General features: G+C 33.2%; 1 protein-coding gene across 9 annotated transcripts; it reads left to right on the forward strand.

The window, feature by feature from the left end:
* Positions 1 to 7,445: 7,445 nt before the first annotated feature.
* Positions 7,446 to 14,787, forward strand: LOC130709518 (uncharacterized). Of its 9 annotated transcripts, none has more exons than XM_057558893.1 (9): positions 7,457 to 7,757; positions 7,847 to 7,878; positions 10,056 to 10,133; positions 10,900 to 11,148; positions 11,241 to 11,447; positions 11,925 to 12,340; positions 12,456 to 12,507; positions 12,778 to 13,252; positions 14,597 to 14,787. In XM_057558893.1, the coding sequence occupies exons 1-6, from the start codon at positions 7,643 to 7,645 to the stop codon at positions 12,189 to 12,191; spliced, it is 948 nt and encodes a 315-aa protein (XP_057414876.1). In that variant the 5' UTR covers positions 7,457 to 7,642; the 3' UTR covers positions 12,192 to 12,340; positions 12,456 to 12,507; positions 12,778 to 13,252; positions 14,597 to 14,787. The 9 variants fall into 9 exon arrangements, with proteins under 9 accessions (XP_057414884.1, XP_057414876.1, XP_057414878.1 ...); XM_057558895.1 differs by lacking the exon at positions 14,597 to 14,787 and adding an exon at positions 13,693 to 14,590 and having other exon boundaries at positions 12,644 to 13,252; XM_057558892.1 differs by lacking the exon at positions 14,597 to 14,787 and adding an exon at positions 13,693 to 14,590.
* The last annotated feature ends 1,379 nt before the right edge of the window (positions 14,788 to 16,166 follow it).

Here is a 16,166-nt window from a genome sequence, read left to right on the forward strand (position 1 = left end):
TATGTCATATTCACATAATTCTTTCTAGATTTATTATATCCCAGCGCGTAAACACACATTAAAGAGACACTACTTGCGTGCACAATAGCTTCTAAATCTAATCATTATTTCTCTCTCAGTCGTTCGGCGGAGGAGCAACCCGGCAAAACACCCCTTCTTCATTACCAAATGCACTTACTTAGATTTGATAATCCCCACTAGATTATATTGGCTATAACTCATTTAGAATTTTGTCAACATGAGTTGATACAACTGGGCACAACTTCAGGTTTAAGTCTCACCTCCTCATAGATTGAGGTCGGAGTCTCATTTGGAGGACAACCCTTTTTAGAGAAATCCCTTGATACTCTTACCAATGATTGAGTCTCTGATGGTTTCCCTAGAGCATGCCACTGACGTTTTGTCTAGAAGTCTGGAGGTGCTTTCTCTTAGTTATACAATTTTTGTAAAAAAAAATACTTACTTTTTTTTTAAAACATAACTTACTTTTAAAAAAAATAAGTGAATTATATTAAGCAACAAAGCGGCCCAGCATCATTAAAAACTTATTTTGAGTGTGCAATAATATCAAATGACTTTATCACTTATATTAAATTACTAGGATTAATGAGGATATGTGATTTTTTTTCTAATAACTTTTTGAGCAAATTTTAATTTCCCCATTTTCAATTTTTTTTTTAATTTCCCCATTTCTTTTTATTGTTTGTAGACGTTTTCTTCCTTCAAAACTCAATTAACAAAATATTAAACTAGTGTTTTTTACCCGCGCGTTGCACGAGAATTATGTCTATTGTATTTGATACATTAATTAATACTTTGATTATTAAAAATATATTAAACAACGAATGAAATAGAAAAGTCAGAATTGATGAGTAAAGTTGACATAAAGACTTCTCTTCTAAGCCCAATTGAGACCAAGAGGAACTCATTTCACATTCTTCGTAAATATGAAGACGATAACACAAATCATAGATATAAGGAATTATCAACATATTAATCTTTAAAAAAATTAATGTGATAGTAGCACAAATCAGGATTGTGTAAGATATATCATAAAGTATAACATTATTGTGTTTATTCCAACTAAGTAGGGATGATAATGGGTAGGTACTGTAGTACCATCTCCATACCCGCGTTTTTAAAAATTACATGTACCCGTGTCCATACTCACGTGGGTAGCAACTCGAAGCTCTCCACCATTAGACAATTCAATGTCATTACATGAAGTTATCAATCTTTGCCAAAATCTAAATCTATGGATGACAATGAGTCTCAAAATCATAGGGTACCCGCAAAAAATACCCACTATGGGTAGGGTAAAAAACCGCTAAATGAGTATGAGGTTGAGTATAGATAATTACCCGCAAAAAATAGTGGGTATGGGTGCAGGTATGGGCACTATAGTACCCAACCGGCCCATATCTGCACACATATGTTATCATTATTATTATTATTATTATTATTATTATTATTATTATTATTATTATTATTATTATTATTTGGGAATATATTAACAAATTAACTTAAGCTATAGCTTTCAAACTCACTCTTTTTAAAAAAAGTTTGGGATATATTAATTAATACTCTAAAAATAAATAATAAATAAATTAAGATAAAATCAAGAAATAAACCACCTAAATCCTAATCAAATCTAAAATTTAAAAATGTATATTTTTTTACTCTAAAAATAAATCAAAAATAAATTAAGATAAAATCAAGAAATAAACAACATAAATCCTAATAAAATCTCAAATTTTAAAATGTATTTTTTTATGAGAATTACTCTGAGAATGACACGTGTTATTTTTTTTCTTTCCAATTAGTGAATATTCTGCACCCTAGAAGATTTTCTTTTCCTCAATCCTTTTGCTTTTGATTAACCCTTCACCAATTTGAAAGGACTGTGGTGAAAGAATTGTATTTAGTATATTTGTGAATCTTGGGGTGGAACCCTTGTGAAACAAAAAATCAAAGACACATTTCAGTCAAGAGAAACAAAAAATGGTGTATTGCCCCATATGTGCGCACTCCAACAAATTATCTATATATGTGAGAAAAAAACAAAATAATTCTCCCACCCAAAATAATTGTGGTTACTTCACCAATAAACTTATACTAAGAATCAATTTAAATTGAACTTAAGAAAATATATAGAGTAAAGTAAGATAAGTCACCCAATTGACATACTAAAACATGAGTATATGCAAAACTAATGAGTTTGAGGAAAACATGAACCAACCTTAAGAATGGGTTAAACATATTCATGAAGATTAAATGTGAGCTCTTCATATGCTTCCATCAATTTGACTGACCTGTGCATCATTAAAAAAAATAGTAAGTTGTGCATCATTAAAAAAAATAGTAAGTTGTGCATCATTCACATACAATGCAAATAGTATGCTTATACACACAGCTCAAACATGATGAATAAAAACGGGCAAAATTTGAGAAATGAATATAAATTCAGGCTATCCTAAGTTTCATCAAATCTAATATTAAAAAAGGTATTAAATAAAGATAGATAAAAACTAACAAAATCTAGCAAATCACAATAAAAACTCATAAAATCCCGAATTAATAAAAATTCAAAAATTCAATAAAAATTAATCAATATATTCTAAAAATAAATTTAAAATAAACTAAAAGACCAAATCTTATCTTTTAAAATAATATCAATCAATTATTTTCGAATATATAAAATTAAAACATATATCAATTGAAACTTATATCTTCTAAAATAATATCAATTAATTAGGTTAGAATATATAAAATTAAAACATATATCAATTGAAAATTATATCCTCTAACAAATTGACACGTGGAATAATTTTTATGAGAATTAATCTGGTGCTGACACGTCACTAAGAATTAATCTGGTGCTGACACGTCACTATGAAAGTTCTTCTTTTCTAATATATATTGATTGATATTGATATTGATATTGATATTGATTGATATTGATGATTCCAACTAAAAATTATAAAATCACAATCTTCCCATCTTTAAATCCGAACCTCAAGTCCTTCAAAATTATTCAAAATTTATCAAATTTCCACTAAACTTGTAACCTTTCTAGTTATTTAATATCTTCAGTAACCCAAAAAAAAAAAAAACTTGAGAAACAGCCCAGCAAAACTAGAGTAAAAAAAAAAACCCCACCAAACTAATGCAACAGGGCAAAAACCAAGCAAGATATAACATCACCAACTAACCAAACGACCCAAAATATACAAAAGTCTAAAATATTTAAAAATGAAAACACCAACCAAAGAGATAGCTCAAGTGGTAGGAGCTTGGGGACATGGGTTGGGTAGGGGGAGGTCCAGAGATCGAATCCTGACGGGCGCAATTTATCTTTACGATGTACCAAAAAAAACTTTAAATTAAATATATGAACTGACAGGATGACCAAATTTACTTAGTTTTGAAAGTAGAGAGATTTGGTTAACTCAATAAAATTAGGGATACAAATTATATATAATCTAAATTAGAAGGATAAAATTGTAATTAAGTTATTTTATGAGATTCTCCGTGCTATTATTTCTGATTTTGATGTGCGGATGAATGAGTTGAGGGTCACGCTGGCTGCGGAATTTCCTGTTAGATCGGAATTTGTGGTTCGTGTAGCCAGTAAGCCAAAGATTGATTATGTGCGTAGTGATATTTCTGATGAGCGCCTGGAGGTGGATGATCATGTTAGTCTTGAGCCGCCCTCGGTCAGCATGGTGCTCCTTCGGACGTGCCGCTTTCGTGTGGTGTTTTCTCGCTTTGATGCTTTTTCGTTCGAGGGGTTTAATAGTGACATGCTTGTGGGGCCGCAGGATGATTCTAAGACCCCTCCGCGTCGTGCGAGAGGCCGCCCAAGGAATATCAGTGGCCGTGGAAGGAACAAAAAGGTCCTTGGTTTCTCTATGCATCGTCGAAAGAAGAAGGTGATTGAGCATCTTATTTCTGAGGATATGCAGTCGCTGGCTTTATCAGTTGCCATACCTGCTAGTGTGGACAGTGGGGGTGTGCCCATTGTTGGTAGCGTCGAGTGCGTGGCCGAGAGAGCGGCTAATGTTTAGAAAGTTGGTAAAGCATGTGTCTTGGTTTTCTCAGGAATTGACGAGGAGGTTGTTGAGGCTCTTGCGATTCACCTCAAATCGACCCATCCGGAGAGGTATGGAGGTCGGTAGGGGCCTATACAAAAAATAAAAAAAATGGAGGTGGGTAGGGTCTATTTCATGTTGGTCGGGTAGTTCGTTTTCTCTAGAATGGAGTGGGGTTCGTTTTCACCTAGTGGTTTTTTTTTTGTCGTTGTTGGATGTGTCCGGGTTTTGTGGCTTTGTTTTGGTTTTTATTGTCGTCTGTTTGTTTTCCTTGGGTTTGTAGCTCGTTGTTTTCCTTTTTCGTTTTTGCGTTGTATCGTCCATTGTCGAGAGGATTTGTTTCTCAACTTCGATTATTATAATTCTCTTTCACTTTCAAAAAAAAAACCGCAACAAATATTAGTGCTCCACAACTGACATCAATGAATTGAAAACAATTTATTATTCCCACTGCATTTTAGAGGTGGCTGATTGAGCGTCAATCCCCAAATTGGTCCCTAAAATTGCAGCTTCACTTCAAGTCAGTCACTGAACTAAAAAAATGGCTTGAAAAGTCCTCCAACTTGCAAACTCACATCACGTTTGTCATTTTTCTTCTTTTCTATTAGTCCTAGGAACGGAGAAGCCCATGTGTCATGTTAATTGATACATGGGCTAGTCCACGTGGCAGGCACATAAGATATAATAAATATTAAAAATAAAAATAAAATAAATAAATAAAAGATTCCCCAATGGCCCTCAAGGTCAACCCTCTTGCTCAACTTCTCTTCTTTCCTTCTTACAAAAGATTCCCTTTTCTTCTCTGATCACAAAGACCACAACAACAACATACAATCCCTTCTCCTATTCACACTTTTGACATGAGTATCATAGGCATAACCTTGTGATGCTTTGAAATTCATGTGAAAAGTGCACATATTCATGCCATGGAATCTAAGAGTGCAACCACAAAGACTATCAAAGACATATGCTTTCTCTTTTAAAAACAACTTTCATGCAATTATTGACTTTTCATAAACCATGCCTAAGCACATGGATCAAATTCTTAGTTCAAACCAAAGCAAAAAAGGAGACAACATCTCAAAATCCAACATAAAAATGCAAGTATCAAGATACTAACATAGTACTAACACACCAAAAAGTAACGTAGTCTAAAAACAACTACCGAAACCAACAAAGTACTAAAACTAAAATAGAAATAATAAAAATATAAAGTGAATTTTGTGTGGTGTGTTATAGCTCTATCAATCATTCCTGAGCTGCATCAACTCCATCTACATTAGCTGCACTAGCTCTCTCTCCCTCCTTTGAAAGTGGTCTATGCTCAGGCCATTCAGTGATTGTGGATCCAACCCTCTGTTATCTAAGATGATGGTCCTGTTGAGAGTATGATGCATATAAATAATCCTTCATATCAACCACTTGTTTTACCCTTTCATAAAGCCGAATATGGCTAGAAGACACCTGATCCATTGTGATACGGAGCTGATAAGTCATATCATCATGTTTAGCATGCGGTTCCTCTATTCTATGATACATATGCTATTGTCTAGTAAACATCTATCCATTTTATCGTATATCTCTTTCATATATGCCTCATTCATAAAAATATAGGAGACATGAAAGGATGGACTAATGTTGTATAACACAAAAATTGTCCAAATTTGAGTGCAGGTGGTCATCCGTGGCTGATAAATATTGTTTCCTAATGTATGTTGACCCGGTACACATAGGTCCTTGAAGATCACACCATTAAAGAATCCCCCAGATCTATTTATAGGAGCTTTTCCTTAATCACCATCCAACTCTAGAGGCCTCCCCAAATAGGTCTTGATAGTGTCTCTGTGAAACGGTACCCTTATATTGCAAATCCGAGATTCCCTTTTCCGATTGGGTTCAATCATAAGGATATGAATAAAATTCCCTTACAATATCTGTATTGTACTCTAGTGGCGGTGAGGCCAACTTTTGCCACTTTCTTCTTACTAACTCAGCCCTGAATTCCTATTCATACTCACCATCTGCAAGCGTCACTAACCACTCCTTCATGAATGATCTGGCTTCTATCCTTGCTCGTCTTTTATCGAAGGTATAATTGTCTCCACTTATGCCAAGTTCCTCTCCATTTCCTTCCTCAGACGACTTCGGTTCGGATTCAGCTTCATATTCAGTCTCAGATTACGACAATGGTTCAGGTGGTGGTTGAACTTGCTTCCTCTTCTTTACATTCAAATTCTTTGTTCGGAGTGCCGTCCTGAAAATTGACCACAAATAAACATGTTAGTGTATGAGACTACTTGCAATTTAAAAATTCACCTCTTCTTTTTATGTGTAACACATACATAACAATTTCAATTGTGTTCATGAGAAGAGGTTACAACCTTTCATCACAAGTTTTCAACTTTCAAGAATTCATATCCTTCACTTTACATGCTCTTCAATTACACCAACATCATTGTGATATTTTAGCAAACAATTGGTGCTCATGAATTCTAACTTGCATGATTCATTTAAAATTTAACTTATTGTTTTCAATCAATACCACTCACATCAATATATTATCAACATTTAGCACTCAAACAACACATTTGATCTCATACTTACACCCAATTTCATGAAGCATGATAAATCAATGCATTCAACAACCCTTTATGTTGACTTATGTGTCCAAGAACCCAAAGATTATAAACAAATACAACAAAGAGTTCAAGAAGTAGAAATAACTATCAATAATTCTATTTCATGTTATCATAACCAGTTCCTCAACAACCCAACGTGAAGACTTTCGTGTTCATAATTATCAATAAAAATCCCTAACATGAAGAGATCCCCAAATTAAGAACACATGGTTAATAGAAAAGAGAAAGAATTACGTGTTCTTGATGAAGAGAGGGGAAAATGAAATGATTCCTTGATGAAAGATGAGAAGAAAATGAGATTGTACCCAAGATGTGAGAAATTGAGAAGTATGTGCGTGCACCCTTTTATATTATTGATTATGTTGAGAGTGAAGATAAGTGGCTTGAGAGAACAATCTTGGCCCAAAGTTGAGCGAACCTAAAATAGTAGTGAATCATTTGGTACAATTTACAATGTTGTTCCCATCTGGTACAGTTTTGTTCGCCTAATGGTTCACCCAAGCAACCTTTTTCCAAAACAAAATCTCACATTTTCATGTAAAGTTTGCTCAAGACTCGCTCAAGCCATCCTTTTTCAGTGTTAAACTCAATTTTTTATCAAGTTAGCTCTAGCGGTGTTCAAAGTATCCAGTTCCATTAACCAAACCATAACCATATCTAAAAATATCCAATTCCTATATAACCGGTTTTAACTTATCCACTTTTCAAGGTGGAAACCAATTTAGATATCCAATTTTATAATCTGGTTAAAAAATCGGTTTACTCATAACTAAATTCAAATTCAATTTTTTTAATTTTTAATTTCCTAAAACTTAATTTCATAACATCTTATCTATTTCCTCTACTGCTATCTAACTATCCTCCACACTTTACTCTAATTTCATAACCAGTTTCTTGTTTCAACTTTCAACTATGATAAACCCTAATTTTCAAATTCCTAAATCGATCTTGCCCCAAAATTCTTCAAAACGGCCAGTGCGTTCACCACTTTCCTCTTCTTTGTCCCAAGCACTGCTTTTTAGTGTGGGTAATTCGCTCCGAGCTCTGAAGCGGGTATTTCTCTTCCTCTTCATTTCGTTTTGCAGCAACCTAATTCTGATTTCCTCTAATTTTCAGTTTTACCCTCAATTTTCTGCTTCATTTCTCGGGTATGTTCATTCTTCTTCTTGTGCTCCTTAATCTCTTTTCTTCCTCCAATTCCATTTATTCTACAATAATATGAAGCATAGTATCGTTTCACAATTTCCTTTCTCAAACACACTGTTGCTATTCTTTAATTTCTATTAATTAGTTCAGTGTGCACAGGAGCCTGAGCACACTACACATTGGATATTACCCTTTTATATTCTATTCGATAGTTAGTTTCAGTTATGTTAGTTGTTACATAGTTTTTTAGTTAGTCATTGCGGATGCAGGAAATGCGGGTTGCGGCTGTTGCGATGTGATTTTTTTTCATTTGCACTGTGTGTTAAAAAATCAGTAATTATTGTAATTATTTATATGTAAATTGTTATACATATTTATCTAATTTTAAAGACCTTTTGTATCATTGTAATTGATAATTTAAAAGTTAATACTTCTCAAATCAAACTAATTTACAATAAAATAAATTTTGTAACAAAACAAATACATTAAATTATCACCAATATGTATCATTCACGGTTCACCCATCACACAATCACAATTCACAACACATTCATTGATTAATTTTTCTAATTTACTCACAGTCTCACTAATGATATGTCTCACAATTCTCAAATCAAAAGATTTCAAAAAAAAAAAAAAAGAGACAGACTAGTAAGTTACCTAAAGTCCCACTCAAAATGTCCCACCTAAAACCATTTCCTAATATTTTCCTCTCCTTATTTCATTACCTATCATTCCCACCGACCCAAAAGAAAACAAAGTGTGTTTGAACTCGAAGCAAAGGATGATGAAGCATATCAGCAGCAAGATGATAGTTGATGATAAAGCAAATAACAGATCAATGATAGCTTAACCAAGTTTTGAGGTTTGGAAGTTTGGAAGCAAGCTTGATCCAGAAGAAAATGAATTGATGATTTGTGGTGATTTGTGAGGATGCCTTTTCTTTTTCGTCTTTTTGGGTCTAGTAGAAGGATGTGTTGCTCCGTCGTTTCCTGGCGTTCCATTGCCAGCGTTCTTTGGCTTTGTTTGGCTTTCTCCCTTGTTCGCGTGTGAACACTGGGTTCTGTTTCTTGGTCCCTTTTTTCTTGTCCCTTTGTACTATATCTCAAGGTTGAAATATCCCTTATATTTCTCTAATACAATTTTGATTTATCTAATTTTTTTTTGATGAATTGATGTTTTGAAAGATGATGTTCTTCAAGAAATTGAAATATTTGTACCCTTGTTAAAGTTGGTTTTGTTTCTTATATCTTGGTAATGTATTCATGAGACCTGCAACTTTTTGGGTCTGGCTGTTTGGTGGCTTGTTTTGCGCCCCATGGCTAGCTAGGAATTGTTGTCAAGTTTTATATGCCATCTTTCATGCTATCTTCGTCTCATGCTGGAGGGAGCTTTAGGGTTTTGCTGTTGTTGTGTTTTTCTTTTCCATTAATTGTTTTCCATTAATAGTATATAAAATTGAAGTATTTGGGGTACTTCACCCCATGGGGAAGGCTGAGCTCATAACTTGATCTTTGTTATTGGAAAAGGCTGAGCTTTGTTACTGGAGAAGGCTGAGCTCATAACTTGTTGAGTGGGAAATGCTTTTGATGTGCTTTTCATGCTGAGAGAATAGATTTCTACTTGAATTCAGCGAAGTTAAAACTCATATTTTTGAAAGTATGGAGTAGGTAGTTTGCTAAAAAATACTACTCCCTCCGGTCCTTTTTATAAGTAACACTTTGACAATTTTTTTTGGGTCCTTTTTATAAGAAACACTCTTATAAAATTAAGTCAAATAATTCATTTCAATGCAAAGAGACCTATTCCCCATGCAAAAATTTGGATGGAAATTGCAAGCACCCAATAGGTATTGTCAACATTTGTGGTAATTAGCATGGTTGTTCTTGTGAAAAGGAAAAGACATCATTGGAATTAAGCATAATAGTTTATTTTTATAAAAAATATTAATTTCCTTGGTTTGTGTGATTTTGTCAAAATTTTCTGATAAAAAGGACCAGAGGGAGTATAAAAGATCAATGAATGGTGTGGTTTGGTCTAGAGTCCAAGGCTTGCTTGTATTTAGGGTAGTTTAGAAAAAAAAAATTGAGGTTAAAATTGTGAACTGAAAGTTAGGTATATAACGATTTCATATACCATATTCCACTTCTTTAATATGCATGTTTTTGTTTGTATTTAGGAATGGCACCATCAAGCCATGTCGCCGACTCAACGGCTGGAAATTCTTCAACCGCCACTGGAAGTCAACAACAAGGAGGTACCATTGTTTGATTTCTTTCCAATTATTTTATTTTGTTTTCTTAAAACTTTATGCTATGGTTGTCACAAATTCCTCTCTTTAGCGGTTGTCCACTATATTGTCTGCTGCTGGAGTTGTCTCCATTTTACTGTTGTGTTGGTTTTGGATAGTGATAAGCTATTATATGGGTTCATATATGTTTTGTGCTCCTTCTTGTCTTCCTCTGGACTGTCATGGTCTGCTGAATTGGTATCTTGAGAAGTCTGGGCTTGGAAGGTTTCGGCTTTGCATTGATAGACATGTTTCCGCCTCTATTTTGTATTTCTATTCTTCTGGTGTGGATTGTGTCTCCTCTGTGATGTTTTAACGTTGGTGTTTTATGGCTATCTTGTCTCTTCATTGGGGCCTTTGTTAAAGGTGTAGCATATATACCAAATTGAGGTTTGCTACTGCCAGATCAATTGGTATGGTTCGAGGGGGCCTTGTTTGCTCTTCCTTTCCTTCCTTGATTAATGAGACCCTGGCTGTTTTGTTAGAGTTCTATTAGAGGGATTTTGTACTACTAGTTTAGCACTCTTAGCCGGTTTTTGGGTGCTACTACTGTGTTTTATCAGGGTGAATTTGTATCCCCTTGTTGCAGACTTTGTTCTTTTTTCTTTTATGTGTTTTGTTTCTTTTGTACGAGCCAAAGTCTCTTTACTTCATATCTATTTATATCTATTTGGTTTCTCCAAAAAAAATGGTTGTCATTATATTCTTTCCTTTTTTCGGTGAAATCCAATAGATTGTTCGACGACAAAAAAAGTTGGAAGAGGAAAAAATCACGGGCATAAGTGTTTCGAAAAGAAAAGAGAAGTCTGCAACTGGAAAATTGCATGTTATTCCACCTGGTAAGATGGTGGTTGTAGGACCAAAAGCTCCAGATTTTGTTATTGAAATATCTATGCAAGTCCAAAAGAGAGCTCCTTTTAATGTCAAGAAATGGAAAAAAGTTCCTGATCTGGAAAAAGATGATATAGTATCAAGAGTTTATGTAAGTTTCAATATTCTTTTTTATTTTTTTTGTTTTTATGTTTGATTTATATAATATTTAAAAATATTTTTCCTTTTAATTATTGACTGCAGAATGCTTTTGACATTGATCAAACAGATCATAACAAAGCTGTCATTCTTGCTACAGCAGAAAGACTCTACCGAAGCCATAGAGGTAGACTTCATCAACACTTTAAACAATATGAAACAAATGAAATTACGTTGAAACATAAACCCGATGAGTTAAGTGAGGGAGATTGGGAGTACTTGGTAGATTATTTTTCAAGTTCTGGCTATAAGGTATGTTGGCAATTAACTTTTTAAAAATATAGATTGGTTATAAATGTGAAGAAAAGTTACTATAATAATTTTATGTGGATTATTTTTGGGCAATGAGTGAAAGGAACAAATCAAATAAAGTAAAATAAACAATTAATCATAGATGTGGAAGGAAGTAATTTCAAGTTGTTAGCTATGATGCAGTAATAAAGAAATATTAAATTGTTTGATTATGAATTGTTATTGAGTTAAAAAATTATAATGATTATTCTCTATGGCTACAAAAAATTTGTCTTTAGAGAGATCTTGAAACTGGAAAGGAGCCTAATTATCAAGATTAATGGTGAATGACTCACACAAACAACAGGGGGTTTGGATAAATGAGGCTTCTAGGGAAGTTCATGTAAGACATTTAAATGACTTATAAATTATAACTAGTTTTAGTTTCATCTTTTTTAATTAAAATTGATGGTTATGATTTTACTTTTTCTTTAATAGGTAAGGGTTGAACAAGCTTCTATGCGGATGTTACAAGAAACATATGAGGACGCTGAGGAAGATCCTATTATCAACAAGGCTTTTAAATCAGTTGTAGGGGAACGTTCAGGGTATTGTCGTGGTCTTGGTGCTGGAATTCAACCTACAAAGGGAAAATCTACTGCAGGTCTACATGAACAATTAGTGAGTGAACGAGAAAAGCGTCAGGGTATAGAAATGAAACTGAAAGAAGTTGAGTCTCAATTTCAAGAGGAGCGTGACATTTGAGAAGAAATGGCTACACGCATTGAAGATAGCCAAAAGCAACCTGGAGAAAGGGAAAAACAATTTGAAGAAAGTTTAGAAAAGCAACTTGAAGAAAGAATGGAAAAAAATTTGAGGAAAGGATGACAACCTTCTTCTTTAGAATGCCATTGGTAAGTAAGAACACCATTTAAGGGTACAAAAGTTTGATGAGTTGGCAACTTTATTTTCTTTTAAGTATTATTTACAATCTTGAATATTAAGTTAATGTTTTATATATTTTAATAGGCTGGACAATATTCACAGGGTTGAAACTACTAAAAACATGGATTGCACACATGTAAGTTATAATTACTTTTCTTAAGTTATAGTATGCATTTCTTTTGTATCTTCTAATAGTTGAAGTTAGGGTATTAAATTATGCCAAAGTTTTCAAAGTAATTTAGCAACTTTGTTCTCTTATATGAACGGTGTAGGCGACTGCAGTAGAGGGACTACCATGTGTTTGGTAATGTTGATACCAGCCCCTAATGTGGCTAGCTATGATGCTTGAGGCTATCTTGTCTATTGTGTGTGTATTGACTTGACATTTGCTTCCTTTGGTCATCAGTTTGGGAATTGCTATTGGAGTGAGTCAAATTAAAATGCTGGAGACTATTATAACAGTAGTGGGATGGGAGCATATCTCTTGCAGGGACGGACCCACGTGTTGAGTGGGTGGGGCATTTGACCCCACATCCTTGAACAAAATTCTTCCCAATACTCTCTATTTTAATATAAAATATTCAATTGTTCCTACCAAAAACTAAATGCCCCCATAGCTACACTATTTTACTTCCAATGCCACTAAAAGTTAAATCTCTTTTAAGTTCTTTCTCTGACTTCTTGCATTTGACCCCACATCTATCCAACTTTACCATTTCATTTCCCAAAACCTCCATTTCATTTCCCAAAACCTCCATACCCACGCGGCCACACAGCCACACAAGAAGAAGACGAAGCTGCAGGTCATTTTCCTCTGTTCAAGTCAAAACGGTGTTGCTTTTGCTTCTGAAATCCATTTGTGAATCTTCTAACTCTTGCTGGTAAGTGGTAACCATTATAAATCTCTTTGCCCTTATATATATTGAATCATGTGTTATTTATTCATTTAAAACCCACTTGCTATTTACCACTTTAGCTTTGTCTTTTGGCATTTGGCTATTAAATTCAAAACTGAATCATGCCACTGCCACTGGTCCGTTAGCTTTCAATTTATTGTTAGACTTAAGTTTCTGTCATTTTTCTATTGAATCATGCATTTTGTTAAACTTAAATGTGTGTATTTCTTAGTTGGGTTTTGAAGATAGTGATTGTAAATTTATAACCATGTATGTTTCACTTTTTGTTATTAAGTATTATCAATAACTCACAATTTTACTGTCTAATTTTTTTTATTTAAACTTTATAGACACTGTGTGTGATGCCTTTGAAATAATTTTCAGTATGGTCACATTTAATTATGGTTGTTTGATTTTAATTCTAGACTTTATCAATGGAAAAGTTTTACAAAAGGAAGTCAACTTCAGAGTCAGAGCCTTCATCTTCTCAACCTCAAGCACTTGATAAAACTTTGGGTCCATCCACAAAAAAAAAAAGATTTTTAGATTTTGATTCAGTAAATCTTCCTAATGATCCTGGTTTAAGGCCAAGAATTTCATGTTATCACCCTAATGATAGAGATGAAATTAGAAGATGCTATCTACAAAAGGGTTCTTGTCAACCAAAAGAGATTAGTTTTCCACAAAGAGATTAGTGTATTTGCTTTTGAAGTTGGCTTTGATACTACCAGTGGCAACTGCAACAGTTGAAAGAGCTTTCTCTGCAATGAATATTATCAAGAATCGGATGCGAAATCGCATGGGGGATGAGTGGTTGAATGATTGCTTAGTAACTTATATAGAGAGAGAAATATTTGATAGTGTTGAGAATGAAAGTATTGTGCAATGTTTTCAAAATATGAAAACTCGTAGAGAACAATTATGATGTGTATTCAGAAGTTTAATAGTAATATGTTATGTTTTTAATGTTGTAAATTTTTATGTGTATTTTGCCCCCACGACCTATAAATCCTGGATCCGTCACTGATCTCTTGTGTGCTAAGTCTATTAATTCATTGTTGCTTAGTAGCACTTTAGGTATTTGCTTGGGCACTTTCTTCAATTCTATGTATTAATTTTATTTTGTATATAGGTTCTACCATTGGTGATATTCTTAAAATGGCTTATAAAAAAAGTGCTTAGGCTTTTTTTTTAACAGGCAAAAGAAACATATATTAATAATAGTATATGTTCTTTGTGCAGTTTCTCTGGTTTTTGGGTTGGCTATTAATAGTAGCACCAATAGTACTAAACCAATACAAGATAGTCTCAATTTTGTGTTAATTGCAGGTCAATTGGTGGAGTTTCAACTCACTCATGATGACATACTCGAAGCAATTTTAGGCAAGAAAATTTGATGATGTGGCTGTCACGCTTTATTTATTGATTATGTATGTTTGTTTTTTATTTTGAGAACAATACCTTTAAGGACCCATTAAGTATTGTAATATTATTTTATTGTATTCAATTATGTTTTTTTATGAAGTATCCAATTATATTTTTGTAGTTTAATATTTTTTCATTAGCAATATCGTGTATTTAATTTTAAATAATTTTGTTAAGTAAATTAGTAGAGTTGTTTGATATTAATTTTGAAATTTGAAAATTTCGTTTAAAATATTCAATATTAATAATTCTAATAATTGATTATAGTTGTTGTCAAATAGAATTTTATAGCCCCAACTTTTGTTCTTGATAAAAACAACTTGTCATAACAACTTTGTTAGTTGAGAAAAATACCTTAATGCGACAACTTAAATTGTTGAGAAAACTTTGCTTATAGCAACAATTATCGTTGTTGAGATAAAACACCTTATTGTAATGACTTAATTTGTTGAGAAAAATATTTTTTTCGGCGGCTTGAGTCGTTATGAAAGCTATGTTAGTGGCTTCCATAAATATTTATAGCATCGACAAATTTTTTACTTTGCAGCGAAAATAGTCGTTGTGAAAACATCAACAATGGCAGCGAAAATAGTCGTTGTGACAACATCAATAATGGGAGCGACATCAAATGTCATTGCAAAAACTTTCCGCATCGGCACTTATCATGACGACATGCAACAACTTTTTTTCGTTGCGAAAGGTAGTTTTGCCAACGACTTTCAAAATATCCCAACAACATTTGTCGCTGCAAAAAAACTTTTCTCTAGTAGTGCCAGTAGAGTTGAAAATGGATTCCGAGACTGTTTCTTCATTCACTTCTGTGTTCGTGACATCTTCCTCTTCATTAAAATTATTCCCCATATCATATGCATCTTCAAAATATGACTCTTCATTCAAATCAAACATTGTCATTGCACTAGAATCTTCTTCAGCAACGAGGTTAAGATTTGGTATAACACTTTGTGTTTCCCTTTCAATAATTTGTTCAATACTTTCATGATTTATAGCTAACAAATTCATATATGTTTAGAGCACACATTAACATTAGAATTATCAATATATAAGCTGAAACTGTTTTGGTTCCCAAAAAACAAAATTGGTGGAAAAAAATTTAGTGTGAAAATTTTATTTCAAAGCTTGGAAGGAACTTTTTTGTTTCCAAGAAACAAAATAGGTGGGAAAAGTTTTAGTGTGAAAATTTTATTTCAAAGCTTGGTATTTCTAATCTTACGCCTAAGCTATTGTTTCTAACTTCAGTTGGAGGGAAGTTTTGGTTAAAATGAAAGTTAATGTACAATTAAAACAACAAACGAATGACTCTTTGTTATATGGAGTATGACAACTTTAGAGATAGTGGGATATCAATACAATTTTCAGAAAAATAAAAGAATAAGTAAAGTAAAGAGAAGAATTAATTGGATTGGTAACATTTTAAATAGGGGTAGTTTAGGAAAATTAATAAGAAATTTTACAA

This window comes from Lotus japonicus, chromosome 3, assembly GCF_012489685.1.
Source record: "Lotus japonicus ecotype B-129 chromosome 3, LjGifu_v1.2".
NCBI lineage: Eukaryota > Viridiplantae > Streptophyta > Magnoliopsida > Fabales > Fabaceae > Lotus > Lotus japonicus.